The sequence below is a fragment of the Dreissena polymorpha genome, chromosome 5, assembly GCF_020536995.1.
Source record: "Dreissena polymorpha isolate Duluth1 chromosome 5, UMN_Dpol_1.0, whole genome shotgun sequence".
In the NCBI taxonomy this organism is placed as follows: Eukaryota; Metazoa; Mollusca; class Bivalvia; order Myida; family Dreissenidae; genus Dreissena; species Dreissena polymorpha.
Window position 1 is genome coordinate 101,794,569 of NC_068359.1, and position 16,550 is coordinate 101,811,118.

Genomic DNA, 16,550 nt, shown 5'->3' on the forward strand with positions numbered 1-16,550 from the left:
ATTCATGGTCATTTTGTATTGAATTTATTAAACTCTTCATCTATATAAAGATAAAAACGAGGCAAGCCTCGTTTTTATCTTTATTTAGGTGACTTGTTTAATAAATTCAATACAAAACAACCACTCATGCAAGATCCTATATTAACTCTTTACCAATTGGATACTTATTTTGACTGTTAGTACATGTAGTCCCTCGTTAAATTTAATTAAATACTTTCTTTACTAGATTCAAGTTTTAAACGCTTCATTTCCAAGGCTTAGATACTGATGAGCAGCAAACAGCATAAAACATGAACAGACTGAGAGTGACACGCAGGCTGCTCTGGTTTTATGCTGTTTGCACATAGCCCTTTCCACGTTGCCTCTGAGTGGGAAAGGGTTAGCCAGAAGTTTCAGTCTACTGTAGTCACTGTCAGTTTGGTAACTTTGCGGTACAGTGTTTTTTTCAAAATTGACTTACCTTGAGGGAAACAACCTTATAGGTTACTTCAAATATACCGGGTTAAAAATGGTCCAAGGTATCAAATAAACCCCAAAATTGGTTGCTTGTGGCAGGATGAGCTATTTTGTGTTCAAATGATGTATGTGAGGATATTTTTTCCTTTGCTGGAGACATATTTTCATCTAAGCAACAATGTAAACAGGTTTATTGAAACATAGCTTCATGTAAAGACAATCTCACCACTTAACCCTTTACAACTTACACGTAGATACATATTTTAACTCATTTTTAGCCCTCAGAAAGTTTAATTATTATAAAGGCCTTTCGTACTAAATCCAAGTTTTAAAGGTTTCAGTTCCAACCTTTAGATACTGATGGGTAGCAAATAGCATAAACCTGAACAGTCTGCTAGTGACTCGCAGGCTGTTCTGGTTTTATGCTGTTTGCAAAAGCCATTTTCACTTTGCTTCTTATGGGTGAAAGGGTACAATAACTAGCTTACTAGAAGGTAACACAAAATTACTTCCTTAATGTAGATATAAAGATATAAATACCAACCTATTACCCTGAAGCTCATAAATCTTTGGTTCACAGCATAATCCAGGTTGACTTTCTGAGGTATATTGAGATTTGATCTTTTTATGCAGTTTGTCAACAGTCCATCTAGGATTTGCGAATTAGCGCACAGGTTCACAAAACTTAAAAGAGAATTGTATGTTTTATCCATATATTCAAGTCCACCACCCTTTTTCTGAAACCTGTAGTGCTTTATATGCTCAAACGTGGCACTTATAACAACTTTATTGTGATCTGACGAGTTGGGTCGTATCATGTAAGAGCCGGCAGGCTTGTCTTGAAGTGCCCTTTCAGCCATCTTGGCAGTGAAGTCGGTAACAAAGTAGTCCTCATCAATGTATATATCTGCCAGGCTTACATGCTCATTATAAACGATGCCTCGACGTCCACAAGAGGTCGTGACCCACGTGCGGTCATCGGTGTATGATGTAAGACAACGGAGCCTCTCGCCTTTGATAAGAGGGAGGAAGTTATTTATGTCGTCCTCACTGTTAGAATACGGGACGTGAACATGACGTAAGGCAATCAGGGTCGACTCTTTGGGATATTGACTGGTCCCCATCTTTAATGCCTAAAAATATTACAGAATGCAAATATTTTCCAATTATCATTATTGAACAGGGGCAGTCCAATAAATCAATTTAAACCAGTGACAAATTATTGATATCCATAAAAAACAATAAGGCAGATCTTACTGTTCCATTGGCCAAATAAGCAAATGGCAACAAATTAACCTATTTGGCTTATGAAAATTCTATTTGACCAAAAGTTTTGCTCAATAGAAGTGCATAAATAGCAAAAACAACGATAGGAAAGCCCTACCTCCGCTACTTACCAATAAGAGCACAGCTTGGATTAAAACAATTTCTTGGTCATACATGTATATGGCCTAGCGAGTGTGAAGACAGCTAGTTGGACAGCTGACTCTTGCAACAGATTGGATTTGGAGGGATACTTATGTTAGTAAGTGTTGAGTGAGTTCAATATTGACTGCATTTGATGTGTAATTGCAGTATGGATGACTGTCAAACAGAATTATCTATACTTTCAATGTGTTTTCCTGGTACCTAGATGGATTTTACAGCGATTTTTTTGTCCAATTGGGAAAAGTAACCGTACTGGTCCAATTGGGAAAAAAATAGAGTCGTGAAAACATCAAAATTGGGAAAAATTGAATCGTGAAAAACTCAAATTGGGAAATTGGTGAATTTTATTGTTTACTCCCAAATACTTTTAAATTGATAACTAAGTGTTTTCAAGCTGTCTATATTATATTTACCTAGGCTCAAGCCATAGAGCTGCATAGGGAAACTAACTAAATGTTGCATTTTCTCTCCAGGCCCCCCCCCCCAAAAAAAATTTTTTTTTTTTTTTTACCATGAATTGGGAATTTTTTGGACAGCAATTGGGAAATTTGTAGTTTTTTTGTAATTGGTAAAGTGCCGTTTACCGGTACTTTATAAAGAAGAAAAAAATTCGCTGTTTTAGTAAATGTTTTGCAAGTTATCTGTTTCATGACCACTTTACGGTAGACTTGAGCGAAGAGGCATCCATTTATTCCGTTAGCCTTCTGCTTTGTTTGATACCAAGGTTTGCCGATCTGTTAAAAATTGATGGAGAAGTGAGCTTCGGACATGGGCTGTTGTGCAGAGACTTGCATTTCAAGGGTCTTAGTCACATGCTTGGTCCTATATATAAGTGAAAGAAAAACAAATTAATTTCACTCTGTTTGTTTCTTTATTGTGTATATAACAAATGGAAACATTTCCGCAAGTGACCAATATTAGAACTCAGCCTAGAAAATGTCTTCACAAACAATTTGACCAAATTTATCAAGATTTGAGCCATCAATATGGCCTCTATTGAGTCATTAATATGCAGTGTTTTTTTTTCATTCAAAATCGGGTCCCGTAATCGGACCCATTCCCAATGGAAAAAAGTATATATTTTTCCAAATGGGAGCTAAAAACTCCAGGGCCCTCAATCCATTTTAGGGGAAGCAGGTCGCTACCCTCATGAGGGGAAATTTTTGCGGCGTTTCCCTTTTTGGGAGTTTTTTTTACTTACTCTCTGATTATTACATTTGTACATGTTTGCACTATATTCATTTCTTTTTCATAATTAAGTATGTTTGACAAGATTAAATTGAAATAGAATTGAGATATAACAAGCAAATTTATTGAATTTATATCCCCCGCCAATATACTTCTGGACACAAAAGTTTTCTGGACGGATAGACAACGCCAACGTGCATCATCCTCTTATCCATAAATTATATATACTCATACCAAGTTTCAATGAAATCCGTCAAAGCACTTCCAAGATATGGCTCCGAACACACAAAAAAAGTATTTTTTCAAGATACCAAGGGCCATCACTCCTTTATTATCAAATGGTGTACAATGCCATTTGGCATGCATCATCCTCTTATCCATTTATATACTCATACCAAGTTTCAATAAAATCCGCCAAAGCACTTCCAAGATATGGCTCTGGACACAAAAAGCATTTTTTCAAGATACAAAGGGCCATAACTCTGTTATTAACAGATGGTGTACAATGCCATTTGGCATGCATCATCCTCTTATCCATATATATACTCATACCAAGTTTCAATAGAATTCGCCAAAGCACTTCCAAGATATGGCTCCGGACACAAAAGTGCCGGACAGATGGACGGACGGACGGAAAGACGGACAACGCCAAAACAATATCCCTCCGCCTCTGGCGGGGGATAATAATCATGAAACACATCTTTAAAACAAGAGGGCCATGATGGCCCTGAATCGCTCACCTGACTAACCAAATACAATCCCAACTCAGATTTTATCAAGATAAACATTGTGACCAAATTTCATTAAGATTAGATGAAAACTGTGACCTCTATTGTCTACACAAGGTTTTTCTATTATTTGACCTAGTGACCTAGTTTTTTACCCCAGGTGACCCAAATACAATCCCAACCCAGATTTCATCAAGATAAACATTCTGATCAAATTTTATAAAGATTGGATGAAAACTGTGACCTCTATTGTCTACACACGGTTTTTCTATTATTTGACCTAGTGACCTAGTTTTTGACCCCAGATGACCCAAATACAATCCCAACCCAGATTTCATCAAGATAAACATTCTGACCAAATTTCATAAAGATTGGATGAAAACTGTGACCTCTATTGTCTGTACAAGGTTTTTCTATTATTTGACCTAGTGACCTAGTTTTTTACCTAGTGACCTAGTTTTTGACCCCAGATGACCCAAATACAATCCCAACCCAGATTACATCAAGATAAACATTGTGACCAAATTTCATAAAGATTGGATGAAAACTGTGACCTCTACTGTCTACACAAACAAATTGTTGACGGTTTTTCTATTATTTGACCTAGTGACCTAGTTTTTGACCTCAGATGACCCAAATACAATTCCAACCCAGATTTCATCAAGATAAACATTCTGACAAAATTTAATAAAGACTGGATGAAAACTGCGACCTCTATTGTCTACACATGGATTTTCTATTATTTGATCTAGTTTTTGACCTAGTGACCTAGTTTTTGACCCCAGATGACCCAATTACAATACCAACCCAGATTTTACATTCTTACCAAATTTTTATTAAGATTGGATGAAAACTGTGACCTTTACTGTCTACACAAGGTTTTTCTACTTTTTGACCTAGTTTTTGACCTAGTGACCTAGTTTTTGACCCCAGATGACCCAAATACCATTCCAACCCAGATTTCATCAAGATAAACATTCTGACCAAATTTCATAAAGATTTGATGAAAACTGTGACCTCTGCAATCTTCACAAGGTTTTTCTATTATTTGACCTAGTGACCTAGTTTTTGACCCCAGATGACCCAAATACAATCCCAACCCAGATTTCATAAAGATAAACATTCTGACAAAATTTCATAAAGATGAAAATGAAAACTGCGACCTCTATTGTCTACACAAGGTTTTTCTATTATTTGACCTATTATGTGACCTTTCCGCTTTTATGGTATTTTTAGTTTAAAGGAAGTCGCTCCTTACCGAAAATCAAGTTTAGGCAGAAAGTGTCGTCCCTGATTACACTGCATTATGCTCATCTTTCACAGAACAAGACACAAATGTTTACTCCTGATGAAGGTCTTTGACAGAAATGTTGAGTGACTAGATATTAAAAAACAATGAAGTTGTTTCTCTGTTTTATATAATTATTTATTATTATTTTTGGCCATATTGACCTTTGAACTCTTGAATTCTTTCGCATGACATGCCATCCAATGACTGTGAACAAAATTAACGTACAGTCATTTTAAAATCTCGAAATGAATGACATAGTAATGGCCCGGACAAGCTCATTTATGGCCATTTTTCACTTTTGAACTCCAAGTGTGACCTTGACCTTGGAGATATTGACCAAATTCTTTTGCATGACACATTTTCCAATGATTGTAAACAAATGTACCAAGTAATTTTTAAATCTCACAATGAATGGCATAGTAATGGCCCAAACAAGATCATTTATGGCCATTTATGACCTTTGAACTCACAGTGTGACCTTGACCTTGGCGATATCGACCTTATTCTTTCGCGCCACACTGGCCAATGATGGTAAACTAATGTGCAAAATTATTATAAAATCTCACAATAAATGACATAGTTATGGCCCGGACAAGCTCATTTATGGCCATTTTTGACCTTCGAACTCAAAGTGTGACCTTGACCTTTGAGATATTGATGTAATTCTTTCGCGAGACATGCCGGCCAATGATGGTGGACAAATGTGCCAAATGATTTTAAAATCTCACAATGAACCACATAGTTATGGCCCAGACAAGCTCATTTATGGCTATTTTTAACCTTTGAACTTTAAGTGTGACCTTGACATTGGAGACATCAACGTAATTCTTTCGCACGACACACCGTCCAAAGATGGTGAACAAGTTTGCCAAATGATTTAAAAGCTCACAATAAATTATAAAGTTATGGCCCAAACAAGCATTTGACCTTTGGAGATATCAACGTACTTTTTTCACACGACACACCGTCCCATGATGGTGAATAAATGTACCATGTTATTTAAAATCAACGATAAATGACATAGTTATGGTCCGGACAAACTTTCGGTTTAAAACAGACATAACGACCCCGTGACCTAGTTTTTGACCCGGCATGACCCATATTCACACTTGACCTATACATCATCTTGATACAACTTGTGACCAAGTTTGGTGAAGATCAGATGAAGTTTCGAGACAGACCGACAAAGTGACTCCTATATAGCCCCCATTACCAATGGTAATGGGGGTTAAATAATCTAATACTCACCAGGTTGGTAGATGGAAAAAAAAAACAGTAATAGTAGAATTCAAAAAAGTGTGTCTTTCAACAGCCTGGGAGCAAAGAAAAGCATCGTCAGCAATTTGCAATGAATTTCACAGGGTTTTTATCATTGACCAATACAAATCTTGTTTATGTGATATCTCTTATTCTCACTTGACAAAACAAGAATGACATCACAGTATATGGCTGGACATACACATGACAAGTGACTGAATCTCACAAGAGATTCAAATGAAAATATAAAAGACAAGGGACATGAGCACTGGTACATGAAACAGACACGTATAGTTACAATGACCTATTCTACAAATATTTAAATTATTGTGTCTATGGACTGGACTAAAGAAACAAGAGCTGTCAGAGGACAGCGCGCTCGACTATTCAGTGCTTGACAGTATAACGTAAGCCATTATGGAGAGGGGGGTATAATGTGGGTGTGTGGTCATTTAATAGATGATATTTCAAAAAAAAGAAAGACAAGAGGGCCAAGATGGCCTTAGTTCGCTCACCTGAGAGGAGTCAGTTCATTCAATCTTTACCAAATGTCAAACTTGACCTAGATATTGTCCAGACAAACATCCTGGTAAAGTTTCATCAATATTTCATCTGCGAGTCATGATCAATGTACCTATGAAGTTTCATGATCCTAGGCGTAAGCATTCTTGAGTTATCATCCGGAAACCATTTTTCTAAGTTGAGTCACCGTGACCTTGACAGCCTTTGAGTGAAAATGTTTTTTGGCACTGTGACCTTGACCTTTGACCTAGTGACCTGATAATCAATAGGGGTCATCTGCGAGTCATGATCAATATACCTATGAAGTTTCATGAACCTAGGCATAAGCGTTCTTGAGTTATCATCCAGAAACTGTTTTACTATTTCAGGTCACCATGACCTTGACCTTTGACCTAGTGACCTGAAAATCAATAGGGTTCATCTGCGAGTCATGATCATTGTTCCTATGAAGTTTCATGATCCTAGGCATAAGCGTTCTTGAGTTATCATCCAGAAACCATTTTACTATTTCAGGTCGTCGTGACCTTGACCTTTGACCTAGTGACCTGAAAATCAATAGGGGTCATCTTCGAGTCATGATCAATGTACCTATTTAGTTTCATGATCCTAGGCATAAGCGTTCTTGAGTTATCATCTGGAAACCATTTTACTACACTGTAACACCGTTGTTGGGACCGTTAAAAAAACTTCGGATTAACGATAATTCGAAATAAACATTTGAAAGACGACTTCTTTGATTCTGTAAAGAAAAAAGTTGTGGAATTCACATGGTTCGGTCACACTGTACTTTTAATAATTGTTTTACTTAAAAACGTAAACGAGTCAGATAGCAATATATTTCTACTTGTAACAAACGGAGGAATAAAACGCTTCGTTTTCTTCTTTTTAGTGTTCTCTAATTACATAACATATAAAATATCATGAATAGCACATCATACAAGTAAATATATATAAATACATTTTCGGAAATGAATTAATCTTTTTTAAATAAGACGCGATGTCTCTCTGAACACCGGCATTATCAGCACTAAACTGGACGCGTGTAACATATTTCTCCAATTTGTCAAGGACATTGAAGAACTCACTTCCTCCCGTGTTTTGCTCGCAGATCTGCCTTACGTCGTTGATGCATATGGTCACAAGTTGATTAGATATCATGTTCATTCTTGTGTTGTCGGCCTCGTTGTCAGCTTTTGACCACATTATAAAATTAACATGCTACGTGCAGACAACAAAGGTGTAAGGAGCGGCTTTTGAAGCGCAACGCGCAGACGACATAGGTGTGAAATTACGCTCAGTGTTTTGCAGTTTCGAGTTTTGACTTCAGATTAAAGATTGATAATAAGGTGCGAATTATAGTGTTGGGACAGAATCTATTCGAATTCACAATTTCTTCGGTTTAACGAAGTTCGGATTAACAATGAAATTTTACATTGAACAAAGAAGAACCACAATCGGGACCCGAAAAATACTTCGAAATAACAGCGACTTCAGATAATCGGTGTTCGAAATAAAGGTGTTGAAGTGTATTTCCGGTCACCGTGACCTTGACCTTTGACCTATCGACCTGAAAATCAATAGGGGTCATCTACGAGTCATGATCAATGTACCTATGAAGTTTCATGATCCTAGGCCTAAGTGTTCTTGAGTTATCATTTGGAAACCATTTTACTATTTCGGGTCATCGTGACCTTGACCTTTGACATAGTGACCTGAAAATCAATAGGGGTCATCTACGAGTTACGATCAATGTACCTATGAAGTTTCATGATCCTAGGCCTAGGCGTTCTTGAGTTATCATCTGGACACCATTTTACTATTTCGGGTCATCGTGACCTTGACCTTTGACCTAGTGACCTGAAAATCAATAGGGGTAATCTGCGAGTCATGATCAATGTATCTATAAAGTTTCATGATCCTAGGCATAAGCGTTCTTGAGTTATCATCCGGAAACCATTTTACTGCTTTGGGTCACCGTGACCTTGACTTTTGACCTAGTGACCTGAAAATCAATAGGGGTCATCTGCGAGTCATGATCATGTATCTATGAAGTTTCATGATCCTAGGCATAAGTGTTCTTGAGTTATCATCCAGAAACCATTTTACTATTTCGGGTCATCGTGACTTTGACCTTTGACCTAGTGACCCGAAAATCAATAGGGGTCATCTGCGAGTCATGATCAATGTACCTATGAAGTTTCATGATCCTTGGCATAAGCCCTCTTGAGTTATCATCCGGAAACCATCTGGTGGACAAACCGACATGAGCAAAACAATATACCCCCTCTTCTTCAAAGGGGGGGGGGGGTGGGGCATAATGAGAAAACTGCCCCCTCCCAGCAGCCATTTTATTCAACTGACCGGAACCATTATTTTAACTCAACTCTCGTATCAAGGAAACAAATGTTCTGAGCACATTTCATGAAAATTGGGCCAAAAATGTGACTTCTACTGTGTTCACATGTTTTCACTATATACATATAGAGAAAAATGCCACGCCCACTGGCGGCCATGTTTTTTCACCAATCCCGACCATTTTCAAACTCGTCCGAGATATCAATAAAACCAATGTTTTGACCAACTTTCATGATGATTTGGCAAAAATTGTGACTTCTAGAGTGTTTACAAGGTTTCTCTATAGCCAAATAGGGAAAACGGCCACTATATACATATAGAGAAATATGCCCCGCCCACTGGCGGCCATGTTTTTTCACCGATCTCGACCATTTTCGAACTCGTCCAAGACATCAATTGAACCAATGTTTTGACCAACTTTCCTGATTGTGCAAAAATTGTGACTTCTAGAGTGTTTACAAGGTTTCTCTATAGCAAAAAAAGGAAAACTGCCCCGCCCACTGGCGGCCATGTTTTTCAACGGATCGGAACCACTTTTGAACTCAACCAAGATATCATTAAGAAAAACATTTTGACAAAGTTACATTAAGATTGGGCATGAAATGTGACTTCTACAGTGTTTACAAGGTTTTTCTTTTTTTTGACCTAGTGACCTAGTTTTTAACCCGGCACAACCCAGTTTCGAACTCGGCCGAGATTTCATTGGGAAAAAGCTTCTGACCAAGTTTCATGAAGATGGGACAAGAAATGTGGTCTCTAGAGTGTTTACGAGCAAATGGTAACAGATGGACGGACTAACGGACATACGACGGACAAAGACCGGTCACAAAAGCTCACCTGAGCAATAAACACAGGGATTTTAATAGATTTTAAAAACCAGGAGTCAATGACCCCTGGACTGAAATTTTGAGGAGTCAAATTGAAAAATGCTGGGGGTCAATTTTGAAGCGCGTTAATTGTGTTTTTTTCTGTATTATTCAATTTTTTTGATAAAAATATGCTCTAAGAGTAACACAATATCTTAAAAAGTTATACTGCTTTATTAAATAACAATAACACAACATATTTTAATGAATTGGTACATCAAAATCTACTTCCTTATAACACATTTAAGTCTTTTAACACATTTAAGTAACTTTAGATATGTACCGTTAGCACCTTTTCATCACATATGTATCGTCATTATATTATCAACATCCCTATGATAGCTTTTCTAACAAAACACAATCTAAATGCATGGAACATCTAGTATATCTATTACTGTTCATCGGAATACCATACATGTCCGAAAAATGTACAATTAAGAATGCCTTACCGGTAGTATTTAACTTAAATAATCGAAATTTTTCTTGTTGTTATCTGGTTTAACAAACCTTATCAAATGTTTGTTAAATCTAGTTAATGCTTTCTCCATTATTGAATCACCATTACTTGCAATTTGAATCGCCAGCTTGCTGCTTTGAATTGAGCGCGGGTTGAATGTTAATTTACATTATGTCCGCCATTTACAATGTCGAAGGTCATGACGTAGCAATTTATTTCTACTCTGATAATTTATATCTAATCGAGGAAATGTGTTTTCTCAATGTTTATGTGTAGTATTATGACTTGTTAGTATAAAAAGTGAACTGTGATTCCAGTTTATTTAAGATGGGTGTTACTCGTAATTACCGGTGGATTAACAAACTGACAAAACTCGCTGGACTTACTAGTGGATCTACGTAATTAATAGACAGATCAATTTTGTTTTTTCTTTAATTACTTTTGCTGACTTTTTTAACCGTGCTGTCTGCAAAGTCTGAAAAAAACTGCAATTATCGGATGGTCAATCATTTATCACGTAATCACTGCTGTTAATTACCCAGTTAGTGCGCACGCACTATTTAGACGGTGACATGTGTATTGGAAGAGATGAGATAAGATAAACAGTGCCCAAGGTATTCGGAGTTTCAAATACTGAAACATTAATTTTAATTAGGAGCACAGCGGGATTTATTACCATGGAACTCGAGAGACTGACGCACGGGTCAAATTTTCGATGCGTTAAAATGACGCATGGCAGAAAAAAGGGTTGCGTCAAAAACGAGTCATTTTTAATTTGCTTGCGTCAAAACGCAGGATTCTGTGTCTATTGAAATCCCTGAAACAGCATAATTATCTGGTGAATTTTGTATAAAATGCATTTCAAAAGGAAACAGAATACCCTTTATTACTGTAATCACATGCATCTGTTTTTACTAATGGAAGTAGATTTTCTGATTGTTAATAACATTTATATTGACCTCTTCGGGCTATTGAGCATGTCTTCGGGCTATTCAAAATTCCATCTGATTAGCCCGAAGGTCTATTTGGCTAAAATATTTAGCGTGAAGACTGCTTTATAAAGAAATGTATCATAAAGTATGACTTATATATAACCATAATACTATATTCTCTTTGAATTCAAGGCTCCTCTAAAGTTTCAAAGTAAATTCCTAATAAAATGTGTATCATCTACTAAACAGTTTTACATTCACCACCATCAATACAGATAAACCAACAACTGTGACATGAGATTGGGACCTTAAAACTTTTTCTATACTTACCGTTTTTCGTAGTGTTTTTTTTTTACTTAACTACATCAGATATTGAGCTTATTCTTACAGCGATTTTCCTCCTTCTTTATAAAGTACCGGTAAACGGTACTTTCCCAATCGAGCGAAAATTCCCAAATTCCCAATCGGCATCTGAAAAAATCCCAATCGGCGTCCGAATTTTTTCTCAAAACGATCGAAAGTTTCGTAACAAAACCCAACTTTCGGCGAGGGAACAAAGAAAATCGTATAGTTGTGTGTAACCACGCGCTGGATTAATATCGGGTTTTATTATTCAGCGCGTTCAATCAATAGAATCGTTACTGTTTGCGGTTCTTTTGTCAGGCAGCCAGCGTACTGTTTGACGTCGGTTTGAAACCTTATCGTAGTTTGAAATGCCCTCCAGCACTGCCTCTGTGGAAAGGTTGTTCAGTCTAATGAACAATCTTTGCACGACCAATCGGAACCGTCTATCACAGGACACATTGACAGCTCTAATGATGCTGTGCAGAGAGGGATCCCAGCAACTGAGTGATGATCAAACGTCGAAGATTGTTGAAATTTTCAAAACAATGAAAGAGAGAGACATTGCTTTATAAGAGATTAAAACAACTAGTAATTTATTTTGTGTCTTCTTTATATTATCTTGTTATTTATATCAACTTTATTACTTAATGGTAATTAAGGCATGCTTGCAAATGATTATTTTATTGGGTATGTTCAATTAAGTTTAAACTGTATGATGTATTCAAGAAGACCCAAACTTCACGACGCGAATTTCCCAATTTAAGGATTTCACGACTCAATTTTTCCCAATTTTGAGGTTTTCACGACTCAATTTTTCCCAATTGAACCGGTACGGGTACTTTTCCCAATTGGACAAGGAAAATCGCTGTTTTAGTATGCCAGTCTACCTACATGACCGAAAGATAAAGTGTGAAATTCGATCCGGCCCATTGATATTTAGATATTAAATTGATTATCATGCCCCAGGTCGGGTGGAATATGGCATTCAACTGTCTGTCTGGTATTTCATTATCCAGACTTTTTCAAAGCACTTTTTTTACTTAAAATTATTTGCATTAGGATTGCAACAAAATCAAGTAACTCTTGGTTAAAAGATGATTTCGGGTGATTTCGTATTTTCATCATTAAACAGATTTGTTTTATTGATGGATGACCCGCTGACTGTCATTGTTATTAATTTGGCTGTTGTTTTAACTTTTATGAAAAAAACGTTCAAATAACAATATCAGCATATTCCCAAGTAGCCTGAAAATGTGATGTCATACTGTTACCATCTTGTTTTACTGGTTGCAAAAAGCACCACCTTGTATTACAGTAAGGTGTAGCTCAATATTACCAGAAAAGATTACATTTTATGGAAATAATGTTGCATTTTTTGCAGACATACAAAATATTTATTTTTTTCTACATCTGTGAAATTTTGGTGACCACACCTTTATAAATCCTAAATATTTTTTTTGCTGAGGTAAGATACAGTCTTAATTTGAACAGTATTACTTTTCTAAAAAAAACACCCTTTCCGATGATGTCTAGCACTTGATAGTTTGATGAAAGTGAAAATGTGGCCTGTCTCACTCTTAGTAAGTTCAAAGTTGTCATTTTGAAATTTGATTATCAAATTAATTTTCAGATTTCAACCTTATTTGAAATGAAATTGCACACACACAAAAACCGCATCAATAAAATGAATGTTATATTATGAAAATAAACAATATTTACAGATTGTCACATCGTTCATCAACTGAGTGTTGCAATGTTTTTGTTCCGACTGTCATGTTATGCATGAAATGAGCTTGAAATAAATAAACTTGGAGGACGACAAACTTTCCAAACTTTTGCTGGTGCAGTGCACTTCCGGTTACCGGTGTAGGTTACTATATACTAAATACTTTTGGTGTTCAATAAAAATTGGAACGTCATTAATTAGGAAACACAATTCTCTGTATGGGCATTTTTCATGACTTTATTTTTGAATATTTCTGTGTGCAGGTGGTAGGGAAAACATTGTTGCATATTACAAATTCAGTGTTTTACTTTGAGGTTGGAGACTAGACATGAGACTTTGACAGTTGGCGGGAAACCATCATCAACCGGAGAGAAACCGGTAAAAAGATGGCCTTAAAACAGTGACCGTTGATTCGCGTAGAATTCTTTCTTAAATTCCACATAACCTATCTTTTTATGCACCCAGTAGGGTGGCATATAGCAGTTGAACTGTCCGTCAGTGTGTCAGTCTCTCCGTCCGTCCGAAAACTTTAATTGCCATAACTTTTTCAATATTGAACATAGCAACTTGATAATTGGCACACATGTGCATCTCATGGAGCTGCACATTTTGAGTGATGAAAGGTGAAGGTGAAGGTCATCCTTCAAGGTCAAATGTCAAATATATGGCGTCTGTCGGTCTGTCCAAAATCTTTAACATTGGCCATAACTTTTTCAATATTCAAGATATCAACTTGATATTTGGCATGCATGTGTATCACAAGGAGCTGAACATTTTGATAGGTGAAAGGCAGTGTTTTTTTTCACCATTTTGGGAATGGGGCCGGGTCCCTTTGAATTGGAAAAAATCGCGGAGTTTTGACAAAAATTGGGGAATTAGTGTTGTTGTTTTGCTAACAAATGCTTCAAAAATAAGGATACAAGTGTGTCCAGTATTTTATTTACTAAGGTTGATTCTTATATGGATGGGAGATAAACAAAATATTGATCTAAAAAAAAAAAATTAGCTCCCATTTGGGAAAAATATATACTTTTTTCCATTGGGAATGAGTCCTGTTACCGGACCCAATTTTGAATGAAAAAAAACACTGGTGAAGGTCAAGGTCATGCTTCATGGTCAAATGTCAAATATATGGTGTCCGTCTGTCCGTCCGAAAACTTTAACATTGTCCATAACTTTTTCAATATTGCAGATAGCAACCTGATATTTTGCATGCATGTGTATCTCATGGAGCTGCACATTTTGTAAGGTGGAAGGTCAAGGTCATCCTTCAAGGTCAAAGGTCAAATATATGGCATCTGTCCGTCTGTCCGAAAACTATAATTTTCGCCATAACTTTTTTATGCCCCTGAAGGGTGGCATATAGTTTTTGAACTGTCCGTCTGTCTGTTCGTCATTCAGTCTGTCTAATCGTCCGTCAGTCCGTCCGTCCTTTCGTCCGTCCGTTCGAAAACTTTAACATTGCCCATCACTTTTGCAATATTGAAGATAGCAACTTGATATTTGGCATGCATGTGTATCTCATGGAGCTGCACATTTTGAGTGGTGAAAGGTCAAGGTCATCCTTCAAGGTGAAAGGTCAAGGTCAAAGGTCAAATTTTGCAATATTGAAGATAGTTACTTGATATTTGACATGCATGTGTATCTCATGGAGCTGCACATTTTGAGTGGTGAAAGGTCAAGGTCATCCTTCAAGGTCAAAGGTCAAAGGTTGCAATATTGAAGATAGCAACTTGATATTTGGCAAGCATGCGTATTGCATGGAGCTGCACATTTTGAGTGGCGAAAGGTCAAGGTCATCCTTTAAGGTCAAGGTCAAAGGTCAACTTTTGCAATATTGAAGATATCAACTAAATATTTGGCATGCATGTGAATCACATGGAGCTGCACATTTTGAGTGGTGAAAAGTCAAACTCAAGGTCATCCTTCAAGGTCAAAGGTCAAAATTTTGCAATATTGAAGATAGCAACTTTATATTTGGCATGCATGTGTATCTCATGGAGCTGCACATTTTGAGTGGTGAAAGGTCAAGGTCATCCTTCAAGGTCAAGGGTCAAATTTTGCAATATTGAAGATAGCAACTCGATATTTGGCATGCATGCGTATCTCATGGAACTGCACATTTTGAGTGGTGAAAGGTCAAGGTCATCCTTCAAGGTCAAAGGTAAAATATATGGCTTCATAGCGGCGCAGTAGGAGGCATTGTGTTTCATGAACACAGCTCTTGTTTATTGTTTAAATGAATTCGGCTTGGAATTCTCTTTTAGAAAAGGTCTAGTTATGAGGGTGTCTACACGCAAAACTTTGACTTTATTTTTTGTTAAAGTTATAGCTTTCACATTGAATTTGTGAAGGAAATCTTTAAGTATATTGTGACGTGTAGAGTAAAATCTGCAAGACCCGTAAAAACTACAGGTTAAGGTACGAAAAACCGTTAAAGCCATCGTGGTTACACATTTAAATCCAGAGGGGAACAATGCGATAGTACGATGGGGACTATGCGATAGTACGATGGCGACAATGTGATAGTACGATGGCGACAATGCTACAAAGCGATAGTATGATGGCGACAATGCGATAGTGGGATAGTATGATGGCGACAATGCGATAGTCATGGTACTGTCGTCATCGAATTATCGCATAGTCATCATCGTACTATTGCACTGTTGCCATCGTATTGTCACACTGTGGTCATCGTATTGTCACACTGTGGTCATCGTATTGTCACACTGTGGTCATCGTATTGTCACACTGTGGTCATCGTATTGTCACACTGTGGTCATCGTATTGTCACACTGTGGTCATCGTTTTATGGCACTATTGCATTGTCTTATTGTCGCCATCGTACTATCGCATTGTCTACATCGTACTATCGCATTGTCTACATCGTACTATCGCATTGTCTACATCGTACTATCGCATTGTCTACAATAGCCTTCAGGAACTCAAACTATTCTTATTGCAGAATCAAAATAGATGACTTTATGAAGATGTACTTT

At 37.0% G+C, this 16,550-nt stretch overlaps 1 protein-coding gene and 2 long non-coding RNA genes across 6 annotated transcripts in view; 1 reads left to right on the forward strand and 2 right to left on the reverse strand.

Moving 5' to 3' along the window:
* LOC127881359 (uncharacterized) overlaps positions 1–13,683 on the reverse strand; it is a 50,976-nt gene extending 37,293 nt beyond the window's left edge. For 2 of the 3 annotated variants that reach the window (XM_052429132.1, XM_052429131.1), the window contains exons 1-2: positions 13,555–13,586; positions 1,001–1,589 (exon numbers count right to left, since the gene is read on the reverse strand). In XM_052429132.1, the coding sequence (XP_052285092.1) occupies positions 1,001–1,589; positions 13,555–13,563 (598 nt within the window). In that variant the 5' untranslated portion in view covers positions 13,564–13,586. Of the gene's footprint in view, positions 1–1,000; positions 1,590–13,544 lie in introns of all 3 variants that reach the window. The other variant, XM_052429133.1, reaches the window with a different exon arrangement.
* LOC127881378 (uncharacterized) lies at positions 3,975–4,479 on the reverse strand. The gene is made up of 2 exons (XR_008050035.1): positions 4,355–4,479; positions 3,975–4,189 (listed from the first exon to the last, which is right to left on the reverse strand). It is a non-coding gene; the product is annotated as an uncharacterized LOC127881378 (long non-coding RNA).
* Positions 13,651–16,550, forward strand: part of LOC127881374 (uncharacterized) — a 58,840-nt gene continuing 55,940 nt past the window's right edge. Inside the window, exon 1 of one of the 2 annotated variants that reach the window (XR_008050031.1) lies at positions 13,651–13,691. This is a non-coding gene — a long non-coding RNA (uncharacterized LOC127881374). Of the gene's footprint in view, positions 13,692–13,764; positions 13,930–16,550 lie in introns of those variants that run through there. The other variant, XR_008050030.1, reaches the window with a different exon arrangement.